A 22,707-nucleotide genomic window follows, 5' to 3' on the forward strand; every position below is an offset into this window, starting at 1 on the left:
CCTCTACAGCCACTTTTGTGTTATTCTCTCAGTGAGACAAGAAAACCTGTACTTTAGGACATCTGCTAAGCTGATTTTCCCAGAGCTTAGCAGCTCAAAGGGCTTATCACCAAAATGACGGCCATTTTCTTGGCATGGTAGTAGTTCAGAAAGTTTTTTTTTCTCCTTTCTGTTTTTTTTATAGATTCTGCAAGTTCATATGGAGTGTTTCGTCTTCCAAGAGCAATCAAGATGTCTGTGCCACCAATTGTGTGAATATGCTTCCAAAAAAAAAGACATCTGTTACTTTTTCTCATGTAAAGTTTCTCATGTAAAGTTTCACTGCACATTCAGAATGGTTCACTTTGAAATATTGTATACATAAATGAATAGTAATATTTTTTTTGCAGTCAATAAATTTGGATGTTTATCATAATTTGAATCAAACTGAACAAACTGTCAAACTGCTGAGTGAAGTATATATATATATATATATATATATATATATATATATATATATATATATATATATATATATATGCAATTTCCTTCGGTATCAATAAAGTGTTTTATATATATATATATATATATATATATATATATATATATATATATATATATATATATATATATATAGATAGATAGATAGATAGATAGATAGATAGATAGATAGATAGATAGATAGATATAGATATACTAAGAAAGATATACTAGAACTATTAGGACAAAAAAGTTTTAAAGTTTTCCTTTTCTCCGCCCCTCCCCCACAATTTTCTCACACAGCTCTCTTAAAAAGAGACTAGCTGCATTCGCCCAATATCACCCTCCAGGGTGACAGCTGTGCCAAGAAGTGCTTTTTCACACACACACACGCACGCACACACACACACACACACACACACACACACACACACACACACACACACACACACACACACACACACACACACACACACACACACACACACACACAGAGATCATTAATGGAGCCTCTCACTCAGTGGCCTGGAAATCGGCCTCTTAGCTCCGCCCCAAAGTGTGGGCAGCCTTTGTTATTGTAATGGAGCTATGGGGTGCTACATGTATGTGTGTGTGTGTGTGTGTGTGTGTGTGTGTGTGTGTGTGTGTGTGTGTGTGTGTGTGTGTGTGTGTGTGTAAGAGAGAGATGCAGAGAGAGAAAGTGTGGAGTTTGGGGATTGGGCCTGTCCTCCTCCCATAGTCTGGGCTTTTGAGTGGAATGACTCTACATTTCTGTGGAGTTCAGCTGCCATATTGTTTTGCACTAAAGAAGCATATAAACGTAACAAACAAAAAGAAAAAAACAAAAATTTACTGAAACTTTATTTAAACGTGTATCATGTACACAACTCTAAATCAGACAATTAGCTTGCCAAGTTTTTTTTTTTTTTTTTTTTACATGATTACTTTGAAAACTCTTGCAAAACACAGTAGATTTTGATGAAAACATTGCATGGGAAAAATAAATATTTTTCATTCAGTCCTTGTTTGCTTGAACCTAATTGTTTATATCTGCATAAACAAAGGAATGGCAAAGCAGATTTCTCAGCCCCACGTCTTCACACTCTCATCTCCAAAAGTCTTTTTAAAGCAGGCTCTGAAAGCCTTGTACCATTTCCACAGGCCTGGTGTCCACCAAGTGTGGACGCCTTAATACGCGCCCCCTGGCTCCTTCCATACATCCTTCAGTCCCCCTCCTTACTATGGCAACAGCAGGAGGGGGGGGGTACCCCAGCATCATTATCAACATGGCCATCTGTCATGGGGAGCTCAGAGTCTAGCTCATGGTTTACATGGGCCATGGCAGTACCTCTGCACTGGCCTAAAGAACCAATGTATGGAGGGAGGAAAGGAGAGAAAGAGAAAGCACAGGTCACAACTAAAGGGGAAAAGAGAGAGAGTGATGGATCCACTAAAGTTGCTTGAAATTGAAAGTCTCATGGAATTGCTTATTGCTTGATTGGTTGATTATCTGAGTGATAGTGAAGTCTTGTGACATAAGATGTAACAAAAGGGACCCATGAAACAACCATCCAGGTCTTGATTATCCATTTTGCCTTTACTCTAGCAACTCATCCTGTATCCTGTGTATGTACACAACCCCTTTGTTTTACACAAATGTTTGTGTAAATATATATATATATATATATATATATATATATATATATATATATATATATATATATATATATATATATATATATATATATAGAGAGAGAGAGAGAGAGAGAGAGAGAGAGAGAGAGAGTTTCCAGAGAAACAGGATATTTCAGACAGAGGTCCATCAGTTGTGGAAGTGAACCTCTGTCCAAAACTGAGTACACTGGCCTTTGTTTTACACAAATATTTGTACAATATATATACACATGTAGCCTACATTAATATACTTGAGTATATTTTACTTTACTTATATTTAGTAACTAGTAACTTATATATAGTATACATATATTTGAGTATATGTACCTAAATTATTAGATTATTGTTAGATATTATAGACAATAACAAAATGCATAGTGGAGTGAAAGAAAAACATTGCTTAAAAATATATTTATATACTGTTGAAAATATACTGTTGAAACTTAAAACTGTTCTCCACAAGTATTCGAATGGAGTTCTGATAAAAGGGAAGTAGTTTCCTTCGCCGTATGACATGCAGGGAACAGGACTTCTCTTTTGTTTCCATTCTCAATGGGTATTGTCTAGGGACCACTCGAACTGAAGACCGCTCTGATAGGCTTACCGCGGGGACTAAAACGACGCAGGCTGCATCTGATTGGTGAAAGGCAAAGCTCGCGGAGAAGACCGCCCACTCAAGCAAGTTTTCTTCCAAGTTACTTTCTGTGTTATGAAGCAAAGTTCCAGAGTTTGAAAGCTGTGTGTGGCGCAACGGAATCACAGCAAACATGAAGCTGTGTAGAACTTTTCTTGGTGAGTACGACCGGTTAACGTTGATCAAAGATAGTTCCACTGTATTATAGCGTCTATTTTCCTATGCAATACTTTGTTATGATCTTATCATGTTTTTGGAAACGTGTGACGATTTGTTAAGGCATCCTGCATCTATTCAGCTTGTGTAAATAATCAGTGAACTAGTGATTTTTGATAACAGGTCATTATTTGGCTAACCGTTTTATTAGTGATCGTTTTATTATAGTAAAACACATTAAGAAGACAATCATAAAATGTAATCGTTTTACAGCTTTTTAGTGGGACAAAAACTAAATAAATAGGTTAGTTTCGTATGCCGTTAACCTACAACGGGCCATACAGCTTGAGTGCTGGCCGAGGGGATCTCTTTGTGCTCTCAAAAGTTTAAAAACTCAAATCCCCGTCCAGACAGTTTGCAGACAAAGGAAACTTTTGTTTCCAAAGGGATTTGTGTTCTCAACTCTGTGGGGACTTCGGGCTGCAGTACAGACCCATTAAAAGTTTGTGTGAGGGAGGGACTTAGTCAGATCGGTCCATCTGTCCATGGGGGTGTGAGGTGGGGGTTGGCTCTCGTCGCCTTATTCACTCAGCTGGCCCGTATGTAATATTTATACACATTGCCTGGCCCGTGGAAACAGACTGCGAAGATAATTGTATGCTGGAGCAACGATGCTGTCCATCTGTACTGAGGTTTAAGATGAGACTGGTGTGAACAAAGTTCCAGCTGGTAACCGAAGAACTTCGGTCTCATTAAATATGCAGAAACTCTTGCAGAGTTTCTATCGTCACGTGAACAAAAAGTATAGAATAGTTCAGTCAGATCATATATATCATATAGATTATATATATTATAGATAGATCATATAGATTATATATATACACTGTATATTATATATAATATGGTAATATCCCCCGAGTTTCACGCTTATCTTTTAAACTTAGTTTTTTCCATTTAGTTTATTGAATAAGAAATCATAAAGTATATGTAACTAGTACAAACCCTGCAGTTAAATGTATTTAAACATTGCAAAACGAGAATCGTTTATTTTACAATGCAAGAGAACAAGAGAAGACATAATTTATTCCCGTTAAAAACATATTACCTAAAATCGTGCAACACTGAGAGCAACATACTTGATGGTTATAGTGGTCACAGAGATCATATAACTTGTCAACCAAAAAAGCTTATTTAATAAAATATGTTAATACAGTGGCCATAAAATTTCAACATATTTAATAATATTGAATCTTAAACGTCATATACTTTGGATATTTTATGAAATATAATTATTTGTTTTGTGGAGTGTAATTATTTGTTTTTAAGTTTGTTTTAAAAGTTGTGATATTCACATACCCATGTCGCGGAAAAACAGTTAATGCCCGGTTGTAAGCTAATGCATGGGCTTCATAGAAGGCAGCTGCGACAAAGTGTTCCTGTCCATGGTACTGAAATTTGTTATAGCGCTGTCTAGAGTGCTGAACCTCGAACACCGCTCACGGCCGAACGGCTAACAATACTTCAAATAATAACGTAAACGTGTGGCTGACGGTTAGCTTAACCGGCCAGTAGATCGCAGGATGTAATTATTGTTTATGCATTTTTTTTATTTAAAAAAGCTGAGATGTATTAGAATTTTGAGAGACGTTTGTGTACGGGAGGGGGTCTGTCGAAGGCCCATCCCTTCTGGTATTGTACATTTACTATGATGATGTCACAGCATAGGGTAGAGGAGGGGTGAACAATGGGCCTGTGGTAAAGGTAAGTTCATATTATTTTCGCCGACGAACGTTATGTAGAAATATTTTGACGAGTACGTGGTGACATTCAAACGTCATATAAATATACACGACCGGGTTCCTAACATGAAGAGGTTTGTGACTAGTCCTGGTCGGATTATTTAAGGTTTTCAACGGTTAGGAAAGGGTTTAATCTAAAGGCGAAGGGTACCGTGCCGAAGTTACAGCTACGAAGAGCAAGAGGCCGCTTGCATCTCTCCGAAAATACGTCGTCAGTGGGGATACGAAGCTTATGGTATTTTCTCTGCTAGCTTTTACCTTGCATTTTGGTTGTTAATAGCACAGTGTCCAAAAGAGTTTGTGCTAACGTTTTATATCGGTTAACCAATCGAATATCCATTGTACTCGGTTATTGTCGTCGGTATATGGTCGCCGGGTTCGTAATCTTTTACCGAGGCATGTTTCGACCTGCTTTCGTCCTTCCTAATTTTATCTTTCAGTTATTTGGTGGAGAGGTTGACATACGTAATTCTTTTATTAGCTAAATAAAAATACACCTCTAGTAACCACTAGCCTTCGGTATAATAGCGTTTGTTTTGTTCGAAAAGCTCATCAACTTTATAGATGTATATATGATTGGACTAGCCGTGCTACCCCCTTTTTTATATGCATAGCTATTTCGGTCAAATGTTTTGTCGTTTTCTGTGTGCTAGTTTGAAGGAGATAGGCCTGTGCTACCGTAAGCGATCTCTAAATGAATGCGCCCATGACGTAGGCTAGCCTACTTCATAGTGGAAGTTTAATATGCAACCCAAACACGACTGACAACACATTCTGTGGAAGTTTGTTCGGCATAATTTAAGGCCACGTTATTTAAATCTGCCTATGTTGTAGTCTATGTCTCTGAATGTATATTAGAAGTACTGGTAATGCGAGATTAACAGCTAAACTAAGCGCTTTGAGTTGTAGTTTTACATTGTGCGCGTAGCCCAGTTTTCCAGGAACATAAGCAGTCCGCGTCACCAGCCGTTTACTGGGGCATACACGCACCAGTGGTCTTTCATGGTTTTTTTCCAGGGTTAATCTGACCGTTTTTGTAGTTATCAGAAGTATCAGTTTGCCTTTTTCATTGTCTAGTGTTATGGTATGGTTTGGTATTTTAAGCCCTCCAGATGTTCCGTCTTGGTTTTCGTGCAAGTCTCGAGCGCCAAGAGCACTTCTTCTTAAACGAAATAAACCCCGATTTCTACACTGCATGCGCATGGAGACCTATCATGTCCCAAATGTTCTCGGTATTCTGGGATATAAAGCGGTTATCATAAAGACGAGGTTTATTTTACGACAGGCGCGCACCCTCATGCAGTGTTAGTCATGGAGGGGGTTTGCGGCTCCACTGATTGAAGTCATTTGAAGGCGTGGTATTCTGGAGAAGAGAGGTTACGCACAGCATCATAATGCTCTTATTCTAAGTCAAGGGATTGTGAGACAAAAGAAAAGCGCTATATCTAAAATTCAACAGAATATTTTACAGCATATTTAGAGATGGCGACCGAGCTGGTGCAGAAAAACGTCGATTTGAGAATCCTTGTTTATCCTTGTCAAACTTGTTACAAGTGAACGGCGCATCCCCTTATCATCGACACTGTTTTGGGACCGATACAACAGTGTTTTCTTTTCATATTTTCATGAAGCAGCTATACGATGGTTTATGGGTGTTAACTGTAACGTTTATATATCTCATTAATGTAATTTAGTCACGTGGGGGATTTTTGCAACTATTTACCCATTTTCTTCTATTACACCGCATTTTCATGTATCAAAGTATTCATAAACAACAGTACAAGTAATGTGAAGAGTAATGTGAAAGATATTCATGTGAAGAACCGTAACGTTGGGTGTTGTGTTTGTGGTGTGTTGCGCCGTATTTGTCGCGTTTCTCTGGGGAACCCCCTCCACGCCCGAGACGTGAGAGTAAAGAGCACCAGGTGCCACTGGAAACGTAATCAGAACACACGTAGTAATGGGCGAATGAAGCAGCTGTGTCGCGGTCGCATCCCGGTTCATTCACAACATATAATCGACACCAGATCCATGAAGGCACGCACACACTGACATACGATGATGTACTGTTTAAAGGCCTTATAAAGAACTTTAGCATCTCTTTCCCCAGAGAGTTGTCTAATGCCTGTTCCCTGATCAGTCACTCATGTTCATTTAAGAAATATGTTGCCTGTTGTGTCATTACATGTCTGAATAAGTTTTTTGTTGTTGCTGTGATAGTGACAGTTAAAATATCCCTGTTGTAATGGTCAAATATTATACCAAATAAAGAGTCCTATTTATATTGTATTCCTGTTGCAATGGTCAAATATTATACCAGATAAAGAGTGCTATTTATATTTAACTTGCACATGTACAGTGGAAATGTTGATATGTAAAGTGCTCTGTTTATATGACTTGGCTCTGAAATGCTGACGCGTTCTGCTAAAGCTGCTTTGATATCTGGCACAGTGTTTCCTAGGCTGAAGAAGTGTCATAGGGTGTTATTATTTCCCTGTCCCTCTCCTCCAATAGAAAATGAGTTCCATGGACAGCTGCTGAGTCAGAAGTGGACAAGAGGGGACAGAGTCAGCAGCTGGGAGAGCAAGAGAAGCAGGAGAATCAAAGTGAGATATCGGAGTTTCACTGAATCGTGCATGAAAAGTGCCACACAAATATACCAGCCTTGCCTTGACACGCGTGTGTGTGTGCACAGGCGGGTGTGTGTTTGCACATTTGGAATAGCTTCATTATGAGTGTAGGTCTTTTCTACATTTCACCATGAGAGCTATCATACAGTGAACAACCTTGAGGTTTTTTTTTTATTGCTCCCATATGAAGAGCAATTCCACCCCCTCCCCAAATCCTTTGCACAGTTCTGTCTGTCTGTCTCAAATCTACGCTTCTCGTACTTTGCTTAAGTACTTTTTCTTTCATTTCTCACACACCTCCTCCGAAGCCTCTCAGCAGGTCATGGTTTGCATGTCAAAAGAACTGCCTGGAAATCTGTTATTGATTCTGCTGTATCAAAGGGTTTAACGGGTATAAGGTTCCAGTAATATCATACCCTACTCAGCACTGAGATCCATTAGCTGTATTATTGTCATGAAGTAGGATGGAATAAAAAAATCATGCCTCGACATTTAGGGCAAAAAAATATTATTTTAGTACTGGACAAAGAGAACAAAACAGATAGAAAGACAAAATGAGAAAGACAAGTTCCATATAAGAACTCTGTGCATGTGTGTTTGTGTGAACTGTGCAGATGAGCCAGGAACCAGAGGAGAAACGAACGCGGACACGTTCGAAAGGCATCCGAGGTGAGAGGAGTTCACCATATGCAGTTCAGCGTGGCTAAACCAAAGACGCATTCTGCTCTGTCTGACCTATTTATGTGAGATCTGCAAGTTGCTATTTTTATAAGACAAATCTGTGTTCAGCTGTGTTCTTTGCCAGGGATCCATAAGCCCAGAGATTTTGTGATGTAGCTATACTGGTAATGTTTTTACTGAAAGTAAAATATAAAGAACCGTTCCAATTCTCTCTCTGTCTCAGTTCCGCTTGAACTTGTGGGACAAGAATACAGGTCTGATTTTTATCATTTATAGCTTTCATATTACTCTACACTGAACAAATAACAACATAAAAACCTATATCAAATATTAGCCAAATGCCACAATTATTCAATTAAAAACGAATAAATTAACTAAACTTCTATTTTCTATATTTTCAGTTGTCCAACCCCTGGGTGTGATGGTCTCGGTCATGTCAGCGGAAAATATGCTAGACACCGAAGGTAACGATATGCACAATGCCTTCTTCCTCAGTGTCAGTTTAGACTGTTAAATATTGCTTGCATACCAGTGAAAGGAACAAATGGTTTTGAGTTTTTTTTTTTCTTTTGAACTCAACAGTGCTTTGGGTTGCCCATTGGCCAAGAAACGGAAACTCCAGGAGGCAGAAGAGAACCAGTCAGCCTCTAAGAAAAAGCCCAATCCACTTAAACTAGCGATGGACGATGGGTTCAATGCAGATAGTGACACAAACAGTGAGACTGAACCAAAGGATCAGGCAGCCGAGTCTGATGAGGACACAGCGGACAAAGAGGAAGAACCTGAGAAGGTTGAACAAAAATCAGGTATGATGCATTAGTTTGTGCCAAACTATTCAGTAAACCATGAACATATATTAGTCTTCCTATGGTCCTACATTTGTGAGCTCACATGTATTGATTTCTCAGTGGAATGTTCACAAGAGGAAACAGAAGATAAAAGTGCAGCGTTTGAAGACATTCCTACTCCAGCACCTGAGGAGGAAATTAAAAAAGAAGAGGTTGAGACTGAAGCCACGCCTATCCAACAAGTCACTGTGGAGACAGAGAGTGAGGAGGGCCTTCAAGTTGCTGCTGAGATCCAAGCTGGGGAGGATGAAGAGACAGAAGTAGGAGAGGAAATGACAGAAGAAGAGAGAATGACTCAGCAGCTAAAAGCTAGCGATGAGCCCGTGCAAATAGCCGAGGAAGATGTAGAGGAAGATGAGGACCAGGATGAGGAGGATGAGACACAATGCCCGAGTCAGAAGAACAACTCAGACCACCAGTACTTCAGCGGAGACTTCAACAAAATCCAGGCCAAAGACGCTGAGGAAAGGGCAAACAATCAGGAGGACGAGGTTGATGATGAAGAGGAGGAAGAGGAGGAAGAGGAGCAGGCCCTTGAGGAGCCTGTACATTCCCCTAACACCCTGGCCACCAGTTCCCCAGTTCCGGTATTAGAACCAGACACTATGATAATTGACAATGAAAAGCCAGACACTCCCTTAACTGAGGAGGAGGAAGAAGATGACGAGGACGATGAAGATGAAGAAGATGAGCGAGAGGAAGTACCTGGCAAAGCCTCGCCCACAGTGGTCATCGAGCTACACTCTGAAGAGGAAGATGAGGAAGAGGACGAGGGTGAGGAGGAGGTGGAGGAGGAGGAAGAGGAGGCAGACAGCATGTCCCACAGGTCAGAAGTCACAGACGAGTCAGAGACGTACGACATGACGCGGGGGAACCTGGGCCTGCTGGAGCAGGCCATCGCTCTGAAGGCCGAGCAGACGGCACGCAGCTCGGAGGAGAGCCGTTCCCCGGAGCAGCACAGCTACCACAGCCCGGACGAGAAGAGCGGCAAAGACGCATCACGCAGGGGATATTATGGTAAAGGTACCTAGAATAAACGTCATGGTCCTGTTCTATAATGTCACTGTATACATTCAGTACGGTCAGGCATTTGAAACGTCACGAAATATATTTAAGTCTTTTCAAGTCATGGAAATTAAATAGACAGCGATAGCGTTCGGACGTTATGTCTGCACCAGAAAACCTGATGTGTTGTTTGTGCTGCTACTTCCTTCCGGCACCGCTGTGATAACAGAGGGTTCCAGATCAGAGAAGAAAGAAGTGAAGTGTCCCACCCCAGGGTGTGACGGAACAGGTCATGTGACCGGACTGTACCCTCACCACCGGAGCCTTTCTGGGTGCCCACATAAGGACAGGGTCCCACCTGAAAGTGAGAACCGTCTTCACCATAAATACAAAATATCACTTTTAATTTTCATGCTGTCTCTGACCCTTTTTTTCTTGATCTTTTTAGTACTGGCCATGCATGAGAATGTGTTGAAATGTCCGACGCCCGGCTGTAACGGTCAAGGCCACGTTAACAGTAACCGCAACACTCACCGCAGGTACTGATCCCCTGTCTTTTAGTAAACTAACACACAGCCATGAAGCCATGGCTCGCTCGGCACATTTTGATGAGTCAGAGAGCGTCCTTCACGCGGTGTGTTCATGTGTTGTCGTTTCAGTTTGTCGGGCTGCCCAATCGCTGCTGCAGGGAAACACACCAAGAACTACGAGAAGCCCCCGCAAGCTCAGGCCTCAGTCAGCGAGTCGGTCGGAGGTTCTAATTCAGACAGAGTACTCAGGTGTGCCGTCAACGATCCGTTCAGATGATTCCACGTGCAATCCGACGTTTAAAAGATTCACGGTTCAATTCGAAACGCAAATGAAATCAATGAAATATTTTAAATAATAAATGCTTTCGCTACATTTTTGCGCTCACCCAGATGCTACCCTCTCTTTCTCGCCTTTAGGCCCATGTGTTTTGTCAAGCAGCTGGAGATCCCTCCGTACGGTAGCTACAGGCCCAATGTTGTTCCAGCCACCCCTCGAGCCAACCTGGCTAAGGAGCTGGAGAAGTACTCCAAGGTGTCCTTCGATTATGCAAGCTTTGACGTGCAGGTGTTTGGCAAGCGTATGCTCGCCCCAAAGATGCCCACCAGCGAAACCTCACCAAAAGCCTTCAAACGTAAGCTGCCTCTACACCTTTTTTGTCCCTTTTGTCACATATTCAGACTGAGTGGACTAAAAGCGCTTGTTTTTTTTTTTGCGGTGCATTATTTTAGATACATTTCTAGATTTATGTGCATCCATAGTGTTTTCTCGGTTAACAGTAAAATCATTCCCCAAAGCTTCTTCCCCGAGCCAGAGCCTGTCTGGTGGCTACGCCAAAAGCAGTTCCTCGTCCACGTCCAGCGGGTACGACTACTCCCATGATGCTGAAGCTGCTCACATGGCCGCCACCGCCATCCTTAACCTGTCCACGCGCTGCTGGGAGAGGCCAGAGAATCTCAGCACCAAGCATCCGGATCAGGCCACCAAGGTGTGCACTCCAAGCAGGGCTACAGTATGCCCTATAAGAACCACAGATGCTGCATTAGTATCATGTTAACTGGAGCAGTCATGGCTTTTCATATCATTTCTGTTAGGAAAAAAGAGTAAGCGTCAGTCAGCGTTTCTGTAAGGACTCTTTATGTTTGATCTTCGTCATCTTCAGGAATCAGATATTGAGGTTGATGAGAACGGCACACTGGACCTCAGCATGAAAAAACCCAAGAACGAAGGTGTGAGGTCACCTGACCCCTCTTCCTCCTCTTCATCTTCTTCACAACAGCAAGGCGTCACCTCACCTCACTCGAGCCACGCCTACAAAGTAGAGGAGTGGGAGGGGCCTCTTGACTATACCAAGACAAGCCGACAGAAAGAGGAGGAGCCTGAGGAGGTTATTATTCTTCAACTATCTTTACTAACGCTACATGTGTAAGTTATACTGTGGACCTTGTGAGTTCAGAAAACAACATCCATGTTTTTTTTTCTCTTGGTGATTAGAGAATTTTTAATGCTTCATTCAGCATTCAAATATAAATAGGGAATGTGCAGAACAAGGTTTATGTTATGAGTTGGTTTTCCTCACTTTCTTGCTTAATGGTTCACAGGTGGATTACACCACACAGTCCTATGCTTCGTCTGATGGGGAGGACGACGATGTCTCACAAGACAATCTGGAAGACAGGAAGTACCCTGGTGAGGTCACGACCTCCAGTTTCAAGGTCAAGCTCCCAACAACCAAGGATGCCAAGAAAGAACTCCTGCTGTATGCCCTCTCTTTACGATCAGAACATAATAGAAAATAATGTAGCATCACGGGAATGTTAATACAATAATTAACATGTTCATCCTCCAATCTGTCCAGATGTCCCACTCCAGGATGTGATGGCAGTGGTCACATAACAGGAAACTATGCATCTCACCGCAGGTACAGCACACTATAACTCAAACCTATAACTATAACTCAAACCTATAACTATAACTCAAACCCCCTACTGGTCCTACACCTATTGTCCTTTTAATAGGTGCCTTATTTCCCCAGTCCAACCTTTCTTCATCTCTGCTCTTTGCAGCACTATGTATTCATTTAACATATACCATGATTATTAATTCTGTTGATTACTACTTCACTAACACTACCCATAACAATCGCACCAGCTTTACACATTCAAACACATTATATCAGTCCACACAATCCTTCACCGTTCTTATCCAAAGCTGTCAGTGGAAACAAACACACATCTGTCCACAGAATCATAGGAGATATGCAGGAGCAGCCCAGTGGGAGATATTTTCCTCTTCTGTCTTGCACTCAAATTTCTCCTGTCACTTTTCTCTCTTCCTCTGCTTTGCTTCCTTCTTTCAGTCTCTCTGGGTGTCCTCTTGCTGATAAAAGTCTTCGGACCCTCATGGCTGCCCACACTGGTGAACTCAAGTATGTCTGTGTGCTAACTTCCCCTCTAATCAGTCATCTCCGCACTGGCTTTACCCCTCGACTACACTTGAAATCACTGTTACTCCTGAGTTCTGCTGTCGATATGAACTAAAAAGGATACTGCACTCTACCCAGTACTCTACCATGTACTGCTCTTTCTTTTCTGAGTACAAACTTCATAACTTCATAACAACTGCAATGTCCTGCTCACTACTGTTTCTGATCATTCTGCTCCCCTTTTTTAAAAACAATTAAGTGCACATCAAAGAGATGTATCATACAATCTTAATTTCATAAAGATTAGACTAGACTATAAACTAGACTAAACTATGAACTGGGACCCAAAGAGGAGCCATAGTAAGCTATGGATGGTGTACAGAGTAATGAACTTGTTAACTCTGTTGTGTTTAATTGCATTTTGCATTACCCACAATGCCTATGTTAAGGGAGTGTTATGAATTTGATGACCTTTAACTTTGACCTCCAGATGTCCCACACCAGGATGTGACGGGTCAGGACACATTACAGGAAACTACGCATCTCACCGAAGGTATGCTGGTCTCATCAGTCTAACTGTATTCTGTAGTTGAATGGATAAGATTGTATCAGAAGGAATCGTATTGTATTTGAGAGAATGTTCTGATATTCTGCATTAGAATTCCCTATTAGTAACATGAAATCCTCCAAGACATTTTTCCTTACTTTCAAGTGCCATTTAACTGACTTGACCAATAACCAGTGATGGCTTAGTTACCTTGAAAATGTAATCCGATACCTGATTACTGATTACTCCTTTAAAAAGTAACTTTGTTACGTTACTAATTACTTGATTTTAAAAGTAACTACGTTAGATTACAATTACTTTAATAGTTACATTCAGCAGCAAAATTAATTTTTCCAATACTCACTTTATTGGAAGTGCATGTTTAACAGTAACAATGTATCTCCTGACATTAAGTTTGTGTAGCTGCGTGGTATTATTTGTAAATTTATTTGTAAACGTAATACAAGCGAACTGTTCAGTCAGACGGCTACTTGTTATGAAACGAAATACAATTACAATTTCAAGCATTCTTAAGTAGGCTACGTTAGCCAAAATTCTAGCACTTTTCAAACCTGGAACACAATGCAACATTTAAAATTTTCAGGTAAATGTTCCTTCCCCTGTTTTTGAGGGGTGTTTCTTTATACTACCACATATCGTTACGGGAGGACACTGCACAGAATGACGTGAACGCGCTCGCGCTCTCACAGGTTCACGCGCAGCGTGCGGAGTCGAGCGCTATACGGTCAGACGCAAACGTAGAACTGAGCCAAGAAGAAAGCAAAAATACATATTTTTGTACACACAGTTACTTGAACAAGTTACTTTAATCTGATTACTGAACTGTAAATAGTAACTCGTTATATTACTCGTAATTGAAAAAAGTGGTAAGATTAGAGTAACACGTTACTAAGTAACGCGTTACTGACATCACTGCCAATAACCCTTTCCTGTTGTGGGCAGTTTGTCCGGTTGCCCTCGTGCCAAGAAGGGTGGAGTGAAAACAACCCCCACCAAGGATGATAAGGAAGATTCAGAGCTGATTAAGTAAGTTTTTGAAATGAACACCTGCCTTTCAACTTTACACACTTAAACACATATCCTCTGCCCTCCACATCACTTTATTACTGTATTGATGTGCTTCAGCTCAGCTTTACTGACCTTGAGTTCACGTTTGCCTTTACTCAGGTGCCCGGTACCTGGCTGTGACAGTCTGGGTCATATTAGTGGGAAATATGCCACCCACCGCAGTGCATACGGCTGTCCATTGGCTGCACGTAGGCAGAAGGAGGGGCTGTTGAATGGCACGCCCTTCTCCTGGAAGTCCTTCAAGACAGATGGCCCCACTTGCCCCACCCCGGGGTGTGATGGCTCAGGTCATGCTAATGGAAGCTTCCTCACCCACCGCAGGTACAGCCCAGGAAGAATAGGGTCTAATGGACCACCTGACAGGCCTGCATTGGGCAAAGGGAACAGACCGAAGGTAGAGAGTGAACGGAGCGTGTGGGCTCAATCATGACTTCAGTCTTAAGTAATGTGCAGTTGCAAAAGGGAAGCTGAACTGTTTCATCGCTGTTTCATCGAGTTCAACGCTGGAAGTGATATAGATTGTAAGGATGTTAATCATATAATCTGCATTTTAATGTAAGTATAAAACAGGTCTGATCAGTGGAGAAGGAGCCTTTAAGGAACGAGTCATTTCAGCAGGTCCCAAGGCTGTTTCAGGGAACCAAAGTACGGTGCAGGCTTTAACCTCCTTCTGTCCTCTGTCCACAGCCTCTCAGGTTGTCCTAGAGCTTCTGCTAACAAGAAAAGAGCAAGGCTCCCCGGAGATGATTACGTGAGCAAGAAATTCAGGGCAAGTGATGGTAAGAGGAGATAACTGGGAATTTGAGATAACTGGCATTTTTTCAATTGCCACTCACAAATATTGATCGTGCATTTCCTTTTCACCCAGTTCTTGATAATGATGAAGACATAAAGCAGCTGAACAAAGAGATCTGTGATCTCAATGAGTCCAACTCGGAGATAGAGGCGGACGTAGCCAACTTACACACACAGGTCAGTCGCATGTGCTGCGTGTGGGCCATCGTCACCTGTGACGGCATGCTGGAATGCCCCGTCTGTATCTGCCACCAATCCAGGCATGGCCGATAGGAGAAAATCTGGCACATAGGTTTCTAAATCTCAGACTATGGTTCTGATGCTTATCTACAGATCTCATCAATGGAGAAGAATCTGAAGAGCATGGAGGAGGAAAATAAACTAATTGAAGAGAAAAATGAGGCTCTGTTCATGGAGTTATCTGGCCTGAGTCAGGCACTTATTCGTAGCTTGGCCAACATCCGACTCCCACAGATGGTGAGTAAACTAGCTAGCTACAGTACAATGCATCGTCTAATGCCAGTTACACTACCTACAACACAGAGATGTCCCACACTTTTCTCTGTATACTCTACATCTACGAAGTCCATCTTTTGTGGTTTATAGGGTATTTGAGAATCGTGCAGTATAGGATCTTTTCTCCTTCACTAAGTAACACGTTCGTTTCATCATGCGTAATGCAATTTCCCGTACAAAAAGCACAAAACAAACCATTTCTCAGGGTGGCAGAAAATAAAAACCAAAAAATGCAGCACTCGGAGGTGAACAACCTTTCTTTCTAATTTTACCTCTTTTGTTCATTGCAGCAGGAGCCCATCAGTGAGCAGAATTTCGATACCTATGTGGACACTCTGACCCATATGTTCACCGACAAAGAGTGCTATCAGAACCCTGCGAACCGGGCCCTGCTGGAATCCATCAACCAGGCTGTGAAAGGCATTGAGGTGTAAACACAAGAGCGTACAGCAACAAAAAAAAAAAAAGGAATTAAAAAGGAAAACAAACACAAAAAAAGAAGAAAAAAAGGAGGGGGGATGTCAAACAGACAGTGGAAAAGAGTGTGACAACCGTTTGACACTGTGGGTTGTTCAACAGACCAACAATACTTATGTACTGTTAAAGGACATTCAGGTTTTGTATATGACAGATGAAGACCAGTGTGAGAGGTCCAGTGGACAGAAGGACTGAATAAAAATATCCAGACCTGCTGCTTTAGCATTTTGATTACAACAAAAGGCCCCAGCGTGCCGCAAAACGATACTGGGCCAGACCTTCGAAACGATACTGGGCACAGACCTTTGGCTTATTTTTGGAGATCACCTCTTATTAGTGAACAGTTCACACCTGTCCTGATCTGCCTTTCTAACTCTTCTCAGCGAACAGAGGTTGTCATGAACAAGCTGTGAGACTGATGCGTGTGCGTGTGTGCGTGTGTGCGTGTGTGCGTGTGTGTGTGTGTGTGTGTGTGTGTGTGTGTGTGTGTGTGTGTGTGTGTGTGTGACAGTCTATGTCTGAAGGTACTTTCAGAATTCTTGACGCCCCCTCTTGGTTAGAATGCAGCACTGCTATTGTTTGTACCCTGTGTGATGATGTTGTCTCACATTTGGTGAATATTTGTTCGAGTCCCATTTAGAAATGGTCATAGTATTTGAAAACATAGATATTGCACTTCCAAATAGTTTGTAGTTTCATTATCATATTGTTATTATAATTATTACTATTTAAATTCGTTCCTTGATATGTAAGTTTTAATTTATTTATTCATGTCTTGGTGTTCATTTTGTTTATTTATTCATCAGTGTCTATTTAATAACATATTTATTTTACACAACTAAATTCTATAAGCAGCTTTTTAACAGTCAATATAAGGAGAATAGTTGCCCTCTGTGTTAAGAAAGGTGGCAATATTTTAAAATATCCACAGCAAGTGTTTTATAACCTTCCTATTTATTTTAAAGACAGGGATTTTTAATCTCTTTTTTAAGTGCAAATATTTTCTATCAATTTTTATATTATTTTCTAATATTCTCATTTATTTAATGAGTTTTGTTTTCCATAAAAGTATTTTGACACCCTCCACAGTGAAGTGGGTTGAACAGATACAGTATGATGTATTTATTATTTATTTAATATTTAAGTACAAATTGAATGGAGATCTTGTTGCAATATTTATTTTGTAAATGTATCCGTGTTAGTGACTGCTGCATATGGATAGACTTTGCCCGTCTGTTGGTGATAAAATAAAATGAAATTCTATCACCTATATCGTGTCACTATACATTAATAATCATACATCTGTTATTAATTTGCAAGTAAATACTACTCAGGCAGACTCATTAGCAAATGGGGTAAAAAATGGATTGCCATTTTTGTAATAATGTTAATAATGATACATATTCTCAATTTTTAGCTGACATCTACTGGTTGCAATGAGGAAGTTGCCTATTTTATTATTTTCAATGCGTTTGTATCTAATACATAACCTTAAAAGACTGGCTAAAATGATATTTTAGTAAATGTACTGGCCCTTTGTGATCCTAAACCTTTATTTTGTACTTTTTCTGTTCTTTTCATCAGAGGTAATCTAGGAATGCTAATACTATATATCAACAGCTTTGGCGAGTTATCTTAACGTTAATAACGCATGAACCTACATAGACGCTCTAGGATGAATACTTACGACTTCTAACCAAGTGTGCGTGCCTCACAGTTTCTGTTTGCGTGACGTCAGTCAGTCAGCTGGTCAATGTTTACATCCAGAATTGTGGCCACTCGTATTGAATGTTGATGGGAAGATATCCGACAGGGTAAAAACAATGGAGACCATTAACAAAACATACAACGGCTGTTAACACCATCGCTATTACTTCAGATAAGTGGCCAGAGGCTGAGTTGCCGGTGTGTTGCTCGTGACGAGTTTCTTTGTTTGCGAAGGAGATCAAATTAAGCACAGTGCCCATCTTTTGCGAAGACCTTTATTTCCAGCAAAATCGACTGTTTGCATCAAAGGTGAGTCGAAAATGGCATGAAATGTATAAATATCAGCATCAGCTATTTTCACCTACATGTAGCCTAGTGCCATATTGTTATCTGGGTTAAATTATTATCTACACAACTTCCAATTTAAAGCGATATAAAATGGTTTCAAACAGCATGTATGGAGAGAGGTTCGTGTTCATTTGATTTAGTGTGTGATTGGGGACGTATAGCCACGATGCGACCTACACAAGATGCTTTTGTTATCGAATGTCGCAGCTGCATTTTGAGCGCGCGAGAGGATTGGTGGGAATATTCCTCAGTTCTAGAGTCTCTGGGGAAGTTTAGGCTTTCGAGCGTCGCAGCACCACCATCCGATAGCCTACTGAAACTGTACTGTTGTCCTGTGAATATTATAACCTGATGCTGCCATGTTGATCTTATTGTATTCCCAACACACAGTCGTTGCACGCATTGAGAGCCAGACAAAGAATATAGGACTAGTGACTTTACACGGTGACTTTTCCGCTATGGGGGTTGAATAACTCCTTGTGTTCTTCCTCAGCAAATAGTTACAATGGGTGGAGCTGTGAGTGCAGGGGAGGACAATGATGAGTTGATTGACAACCTGAAGGAGGCCCAGTACATTCGTTCGGAGCTCGTGGAATGTGCTTTCAGGGCCATTGACCGCGCGGACTACTACCTAGAAGAGTTTCGGGACAGCGCCTACAAGGACCTGGCCTGGAGACATGGTAACATCCACCTCTCTGCACCTTGTATCTATTCTGAGGTGATGGAGGCTCTGGATCTTCACCCTGGTCTCTCCTTCCTGAACCTGGGCAGTGGAACAGGCTACTTGAGCACCATGGTGGGCCTCATATTAGGTAAATCAGAGTTGCAACAATGCAGTTAATCTTTTAAAGAATTAATTGGAAACCTGTGCTGATGAAATATTGACGAACATATAAGCCAATTTAGGTAAAGGCCTATTAACTGCTGGGGAAATGCCTAAATGTAAATCTAGATTTTTTTAGAACAAAGTTTTCTGTTTGTACCTATTCCTGTTAACAGTGGTGGTAAAAATGTTAAAAAGCTAATTGAAATCAACAGGTAAAGAGGCAATTATAGAGGTAAAGGAAAATGGCATTTTTTTCATAGATAGGATGTTTCTGTTGGTCAGTAAGTAAATGTTGAGCCATCTGTTTTGTTTGCAGGTCCATTTGGTGTGAATCATGGCATTGAACTACATGCTGATGTCATTGATTATGCTTATCAGAAGCTGGATTGCTTTATCAAGACCAGTGACAGCTTTGACAGGTCTTGTCCGCATGTGATGACTTGGTATAGCAAATATAGAGTAAGGACAGGACAGACAATGTGGCTTCACTTATATCATTGATCTTCCATGCATCAGGTTTGAGTTCTGTGAGCCGTCGTTTGTAATGGGGAACTGTCTGGAGATTGGTGCGGAGAGCAGGCAGTACGACAGGGTGTACTGCGGTGCAGGCGTTCAGAGGGAGCACGAAGACTACATGAAGAACCTCTTGAAAGTCGGGGGCATTTTGGTGCTGCCCTTAGAGGAAAAGGTGAGCAAGATGTCTTTCCAGTGGACCTGCCATGTCGTCTAGTGGCGGGGCTGCGCTCAATCTGCTGGGCTCCTAGAACACCCGAGTGTGTCTTTCATGTAGTGATGGCAACAGAACCGGCTTCATCCTGGTCACAAATTTATTGTGAATAGTAATTATCCGGCAAAATGTCACAATGATCTTTATTCTTTGTCCAGATTAATCCTGAAGGGTTTCACACACTTGTTTTCATGTACTTACAAAAATCGTTCACAGTTTTCTCTTTTCTCACAGCTTACTAAAATTACTCGCACTGGGTATAACGCATGGGAGACAAAGAAGATTATCGCTGTGTCTTTTGCACCCTTAGTGCTTCCAAAACACCGAGAGAATGGCAAACCCAGAACAGTTCCTCTACGTAAGTAGGCTTTAATAGAAGTTCACATTTATATGGACATTTGTTTATGTATAGAAGTACTAATAGCTTACAGAAAATGAAACACTCCCGAGATATTTTTTACTCACCTCCTGCTGATGTCTGACTAGATCCTTTGGTCAATATGTTTCGTGTTGTACAGCTGCTATGTTTGAGGTGCGAAGCCTCCAGGATTTGGCTCGCATCTCCATCCGGCAGACTCTGAAGAAGTCAGTGTCTGGATTGTGGCCCCTGCCAAGGAGGGTGGGATTCAGAGGGAGGTCTCGCATGAAACAGAGACGGGAACACCGTGACTCAACCCTACTGACCAACCGCTATGTGTTCATGAGCCGCCTTATCCCCGGACCTTTGAATGACAACAACCATCCAGGGACGGACGACGAAGAGGAGGACTGCCGGGGAGTTTGTGAAAGAGAGGAAGACGAGGTAGAAGATGACCAAGATGGGAGGAGGAAGGAGGATAGAGTCCTGCTAACTGAGGCTCCTGTTAACCTCCTGAGGGAGAGGATCCTTAGCCTGCCTCTTCCAGAGCCTCTCAAGATGTACCTTCTTTACTACAGAGAAAAGTAAGCCATCAACTTGCCCAGTTCAGTCATAAACTGGCCACCAGTACCCATGGCATCAACAGCCCCACCCCTGTGGACTACTCCAGCCCTGTCAGCAAAAATCTGCACAAGTCTACTTTATAATGGTTGAATAATCAGTTTCTGGGAATTTGCTGACAAGCACAAATGGCTCCCTCAATCATAACATATAGACCCATTCTTATATGTAAAATGGTAATTGCAAAATCTCCTCTTTTACTGAACTATTAAAGCTCTTAATGAATTTGATAAGGAAAAAACAGGTTTTCACACAGTGCTCAAGACATCCACTATTCTCTTTGTTAATAAACATAGTTCTTGGTTTGGGATGGCTTAAGACGGTTCCCAATTGGAGTTTTAGTTCTTGTGTAGTTAATTTCAAAAGATTTGACAATTGAACAGTTCAGTCAGTACAAAACAAAAAACAAAACAGTACCTGATGCCATTTAGAATCTGATTTTCCATTTGAATAAAATGAAGATTTTAAGTGAAAAAAATTCAAAATGATAAAAACACGTTGAACCTGGTGCTTTACATTATGAAAAGCCTATGCATACAGAGGTATTGCTTAAACATCTGTTCAGTTCCCGCCAAACACTAATTCACTAACTCCAGAAAAAGCGGCTTATTGAACACCTTACCATTTGATATGTTCATGTGTTTCTCACTGCCAGCTAACCTTTATTAAACAATATGGTATCCTAAGTTACCATCACGGTAACGGGGCACAGAGAATCATCTATTTTAGCTGTAGTTTTTGATCTCCAGTCCTTTAATAGGGGGGACACAGAGCATACACTGGACTGGTCAGTTCTTTTTGTTCCAAAAGTGGTATTACTATGATATAAATGGAGCCTGCTGGGATCTCACAGGGCTCTTGCTCTTCTGCTGTCTTGTACAGACTGATCCATTAAATGAAAAAGCAGATAAAAGGGGGGAAAAAAAAAGCAGTGTCGTTCGAGTGTGTGAAAGGTGCAAATACTTCAGTGGCATTAACGCTCAAGTCTTGTCTTTAATGGTGGGGAAAACATTCTGGAGTTGGGATCTTCTCAGTGGTTCTTTCAAGGGAAGTGCCGGGGTTTCATACACGGTTCAAAGGAATTGATTTTTTAAAATATATACATATTAATTCATTTTCCAATTCACTTTGTTTTGGCTTAGTGTGCACCATGTTTAGTATCACAGGGCACAAACTTGTATCCGGAGGACATGCTTAGATGTTTTAATGTACTTATAAGTATTTCAAAATCTTTGAATACCATTATTAGCCTTCTTTGAGGCATCATCAAAAAGGGTCAAAACAGTTTGGCACACTGTTGCTGTTTCTGGGACAGAAAATGCTCATTCTGTGCAAATCTGACATGGAAATCGCGTGTCAAAGGGTTTTACATGCTTCTACTTATACTGATCCACTACCTGTGAAACCCCCAGCAAATTATTTGAGGAATTGGTTCACACTGAACTGCAGGGACCTATTTCAAGACTGGGTGCCAAATGTAGCAATGACCAGAGCTAAACAAAGACTCGCATCTGCAAATATGCCATATTCAAAATGTGCCCATGTTGTGACAATGGAAGAAACCTGCCTTTAAAGAGCTGTGTTCTAGAATATATAGGTCTATGACTATTGATGTAAAATCAAGTTTTAAAATGGTCAAAATAAATTAAAAAATAAATGTATACATGTGGTAGGTTCATTCAATAAAATGTTCTAACATTACCTTAAGCTTCTTAATTGTAATTTAACAGTGATCAATACAAATCAGTATACATCAACACTTGAAGAAACATGTAGCAAGGTGGTAAGATGGGGACGTTCTGAGATATGCCCATACATGCACAAATGTTCCTGTGATTAGCTAGTTACTGCACTCAT

The 22,707-nt window shown here is 41.0% G+C and overlaps 2 protein-coding genes across 10 annotated transcripts; both read left to right on the forward strand.

Moving 5' to 3' along the window:
* Nucleotides 1-2,861: 2,861 nt before the first annotated feature.
* Nucleotides 2,862-17,487, forward strand: myt1a (myelin transcription factor 1a). 8 transcript variants are annotated; one of them, XM_077018426.1, is made up of 23 exons: nucleotides 2,862-2,925; nucleotides 7,237-7,328; nucleotides 7,967-8,021; nucleotides 8,257-8,287; nucleotides 8,435-8,497; nucleotides 8,616-8,839; nucleotides 8,942-9,904; nucleotides 10,116-10,250; nucleotides 10,335-10,425; nucleotides 10,546-10,665; nucleotides 10,834-11,048; nucleotides 11,212-11,402; nucleotides 11,577-11,801; nucleotides 12,016-12,173; nucleotides 12,273-12,335; nucleotides 12,774-12,842; nucleotides 13,330-13,392; nucleotides 14,350-14,433; nucleotides 14,575-14,796; nucleotides 15,163-15,254; nucleotides 15,344-15,447; nucleotides 15,604-15,747; nucleotides 16,077-17,487. In XM_077018426.1, the coding sequence occupies exons 1-23, from the start codon at nucleotides 2,901-2,903 to the stop codon at nucleotides 16,218-16,220; spliced, it is 3,573 nt and encodes a 1,190-aa protein (XP_076874541.1). In that variant the 5' UTR covers nucleotides 2,862-2,900; the 3' UTR covers nucleotides 16,221-17,487. The 8 variants fall into 8 exon arrangements, with proteins under 8 accessions (XP_076874541.1, XP_076874542.1, XP_076874548.1 ...); XM_077018427.1 differs by having other exon boundaries at nucleotides 16,080-17,487; XM_077018433.1 differs by having other exon boundaries at nucleotides 11,694-11,801.
* A 504-nt stretch (nucleotides 17,488-17,991) lies between these two features.
* pcmtd2a (protein-L-isoaspartate (D-aspartate) O-methyltransferase domain containing 2a) lies at nucleotides 17,992-22,551 on the forward strand. 2 transcript variants are annotated; one of them, XM_077018436.1, is made up of 6 exons: nucleotides 17,992-18,279; nucleotides 18,812-18,998; nucleotides 19,461-19,563; nucleotides 19,661-19,832; nucleotides 20,106-20,229; nucleotides 20,390-22,551. In XM_077018436.1, exons 2-6 carry the CDS (start codon nucleotides 18,824-18,826, stop codon nucleotides 20,815-20,817), a joined length of 1,002 nt encoding a protein of 333 aa, XP_076874551.1. In that variant the 5' UTR covers nucleotides 17,992-18,279; nucleotides 18,812-18,823; the 3' UTR covers nucleotides 20,818-22,551. The 2 variants fall into 2 exon arrangements, with proteins under 2 accessions (XP_076874551.1, XP_076874550.1); XM_077018435.1 differs by having other exon boundaries at nucleotides 17,993-18,279; nucleotides 18,812-19,130.
* The last annotated feature ends 156 nt before the right edge of the window (nucleotides 22,552-22,707 follow it).

Source organism: Brachyhypopomus gauderio, chromosome 10 (assembly GCF_052324685.1).
Source record: "Brachyhypopomus gauderio isolate BG-103 chromosome 10, BGAUD_0.2, whole genome shotgun sequence".
Classification (NCBI taxonomy): Eukaryota; Metazoa; Chordata; class Actinopteri; order Gymnotiformes; family Hypopomidae; genus Brachyhypopomus; species Brachyhypopomus gauderio.

Excerpts from the sequence above, each read along its gene's own strand:
- pcmtd2a (XM_077018435.1), top strand. The coding sequence starts at position 18,824 with ATGGGTGGAGCTGTGAGTGCAGGGGAGGACAATGATGAGTTGATTGAC. Across the intron at positions 19,131-19,460 it reads CATGGTGGGCCTCATATTAG|GTCCATTTGGTGTGAATCAT; the intron begins GTAAATCAGAGT and ends TTTTGTTTGCAG. Across the intron at positions 20,230-20,389 it reads ACCCAGAACAGTTCCTCTAC|CTGCTATGTTTGAGGTGCGA; the intron begins GTAAGTAGGCTT and ends CGTGTTGTACAG.
- myt1a (XM_077018426.1), top strand. The coding sequence starts at position 2,901 with ATGAAGCTGTGTAGAACTTTTCTTG. Across the intron at positions 8,498-8,615 it reads AAATATGCTAGACACCGAAG|TGCTTTGGGTTGCCCATTGG; the intron begins GTAACGATATGC and ends TGAACTCAACAG. Across the intron at positions 11,403-11,576 it reads ATCCGGATCAGGCCACCAAG|GAATCAGATATTGAGGTTGA; the intron begins GTGTGCACTCCA and ends CGTCATCTTCAG.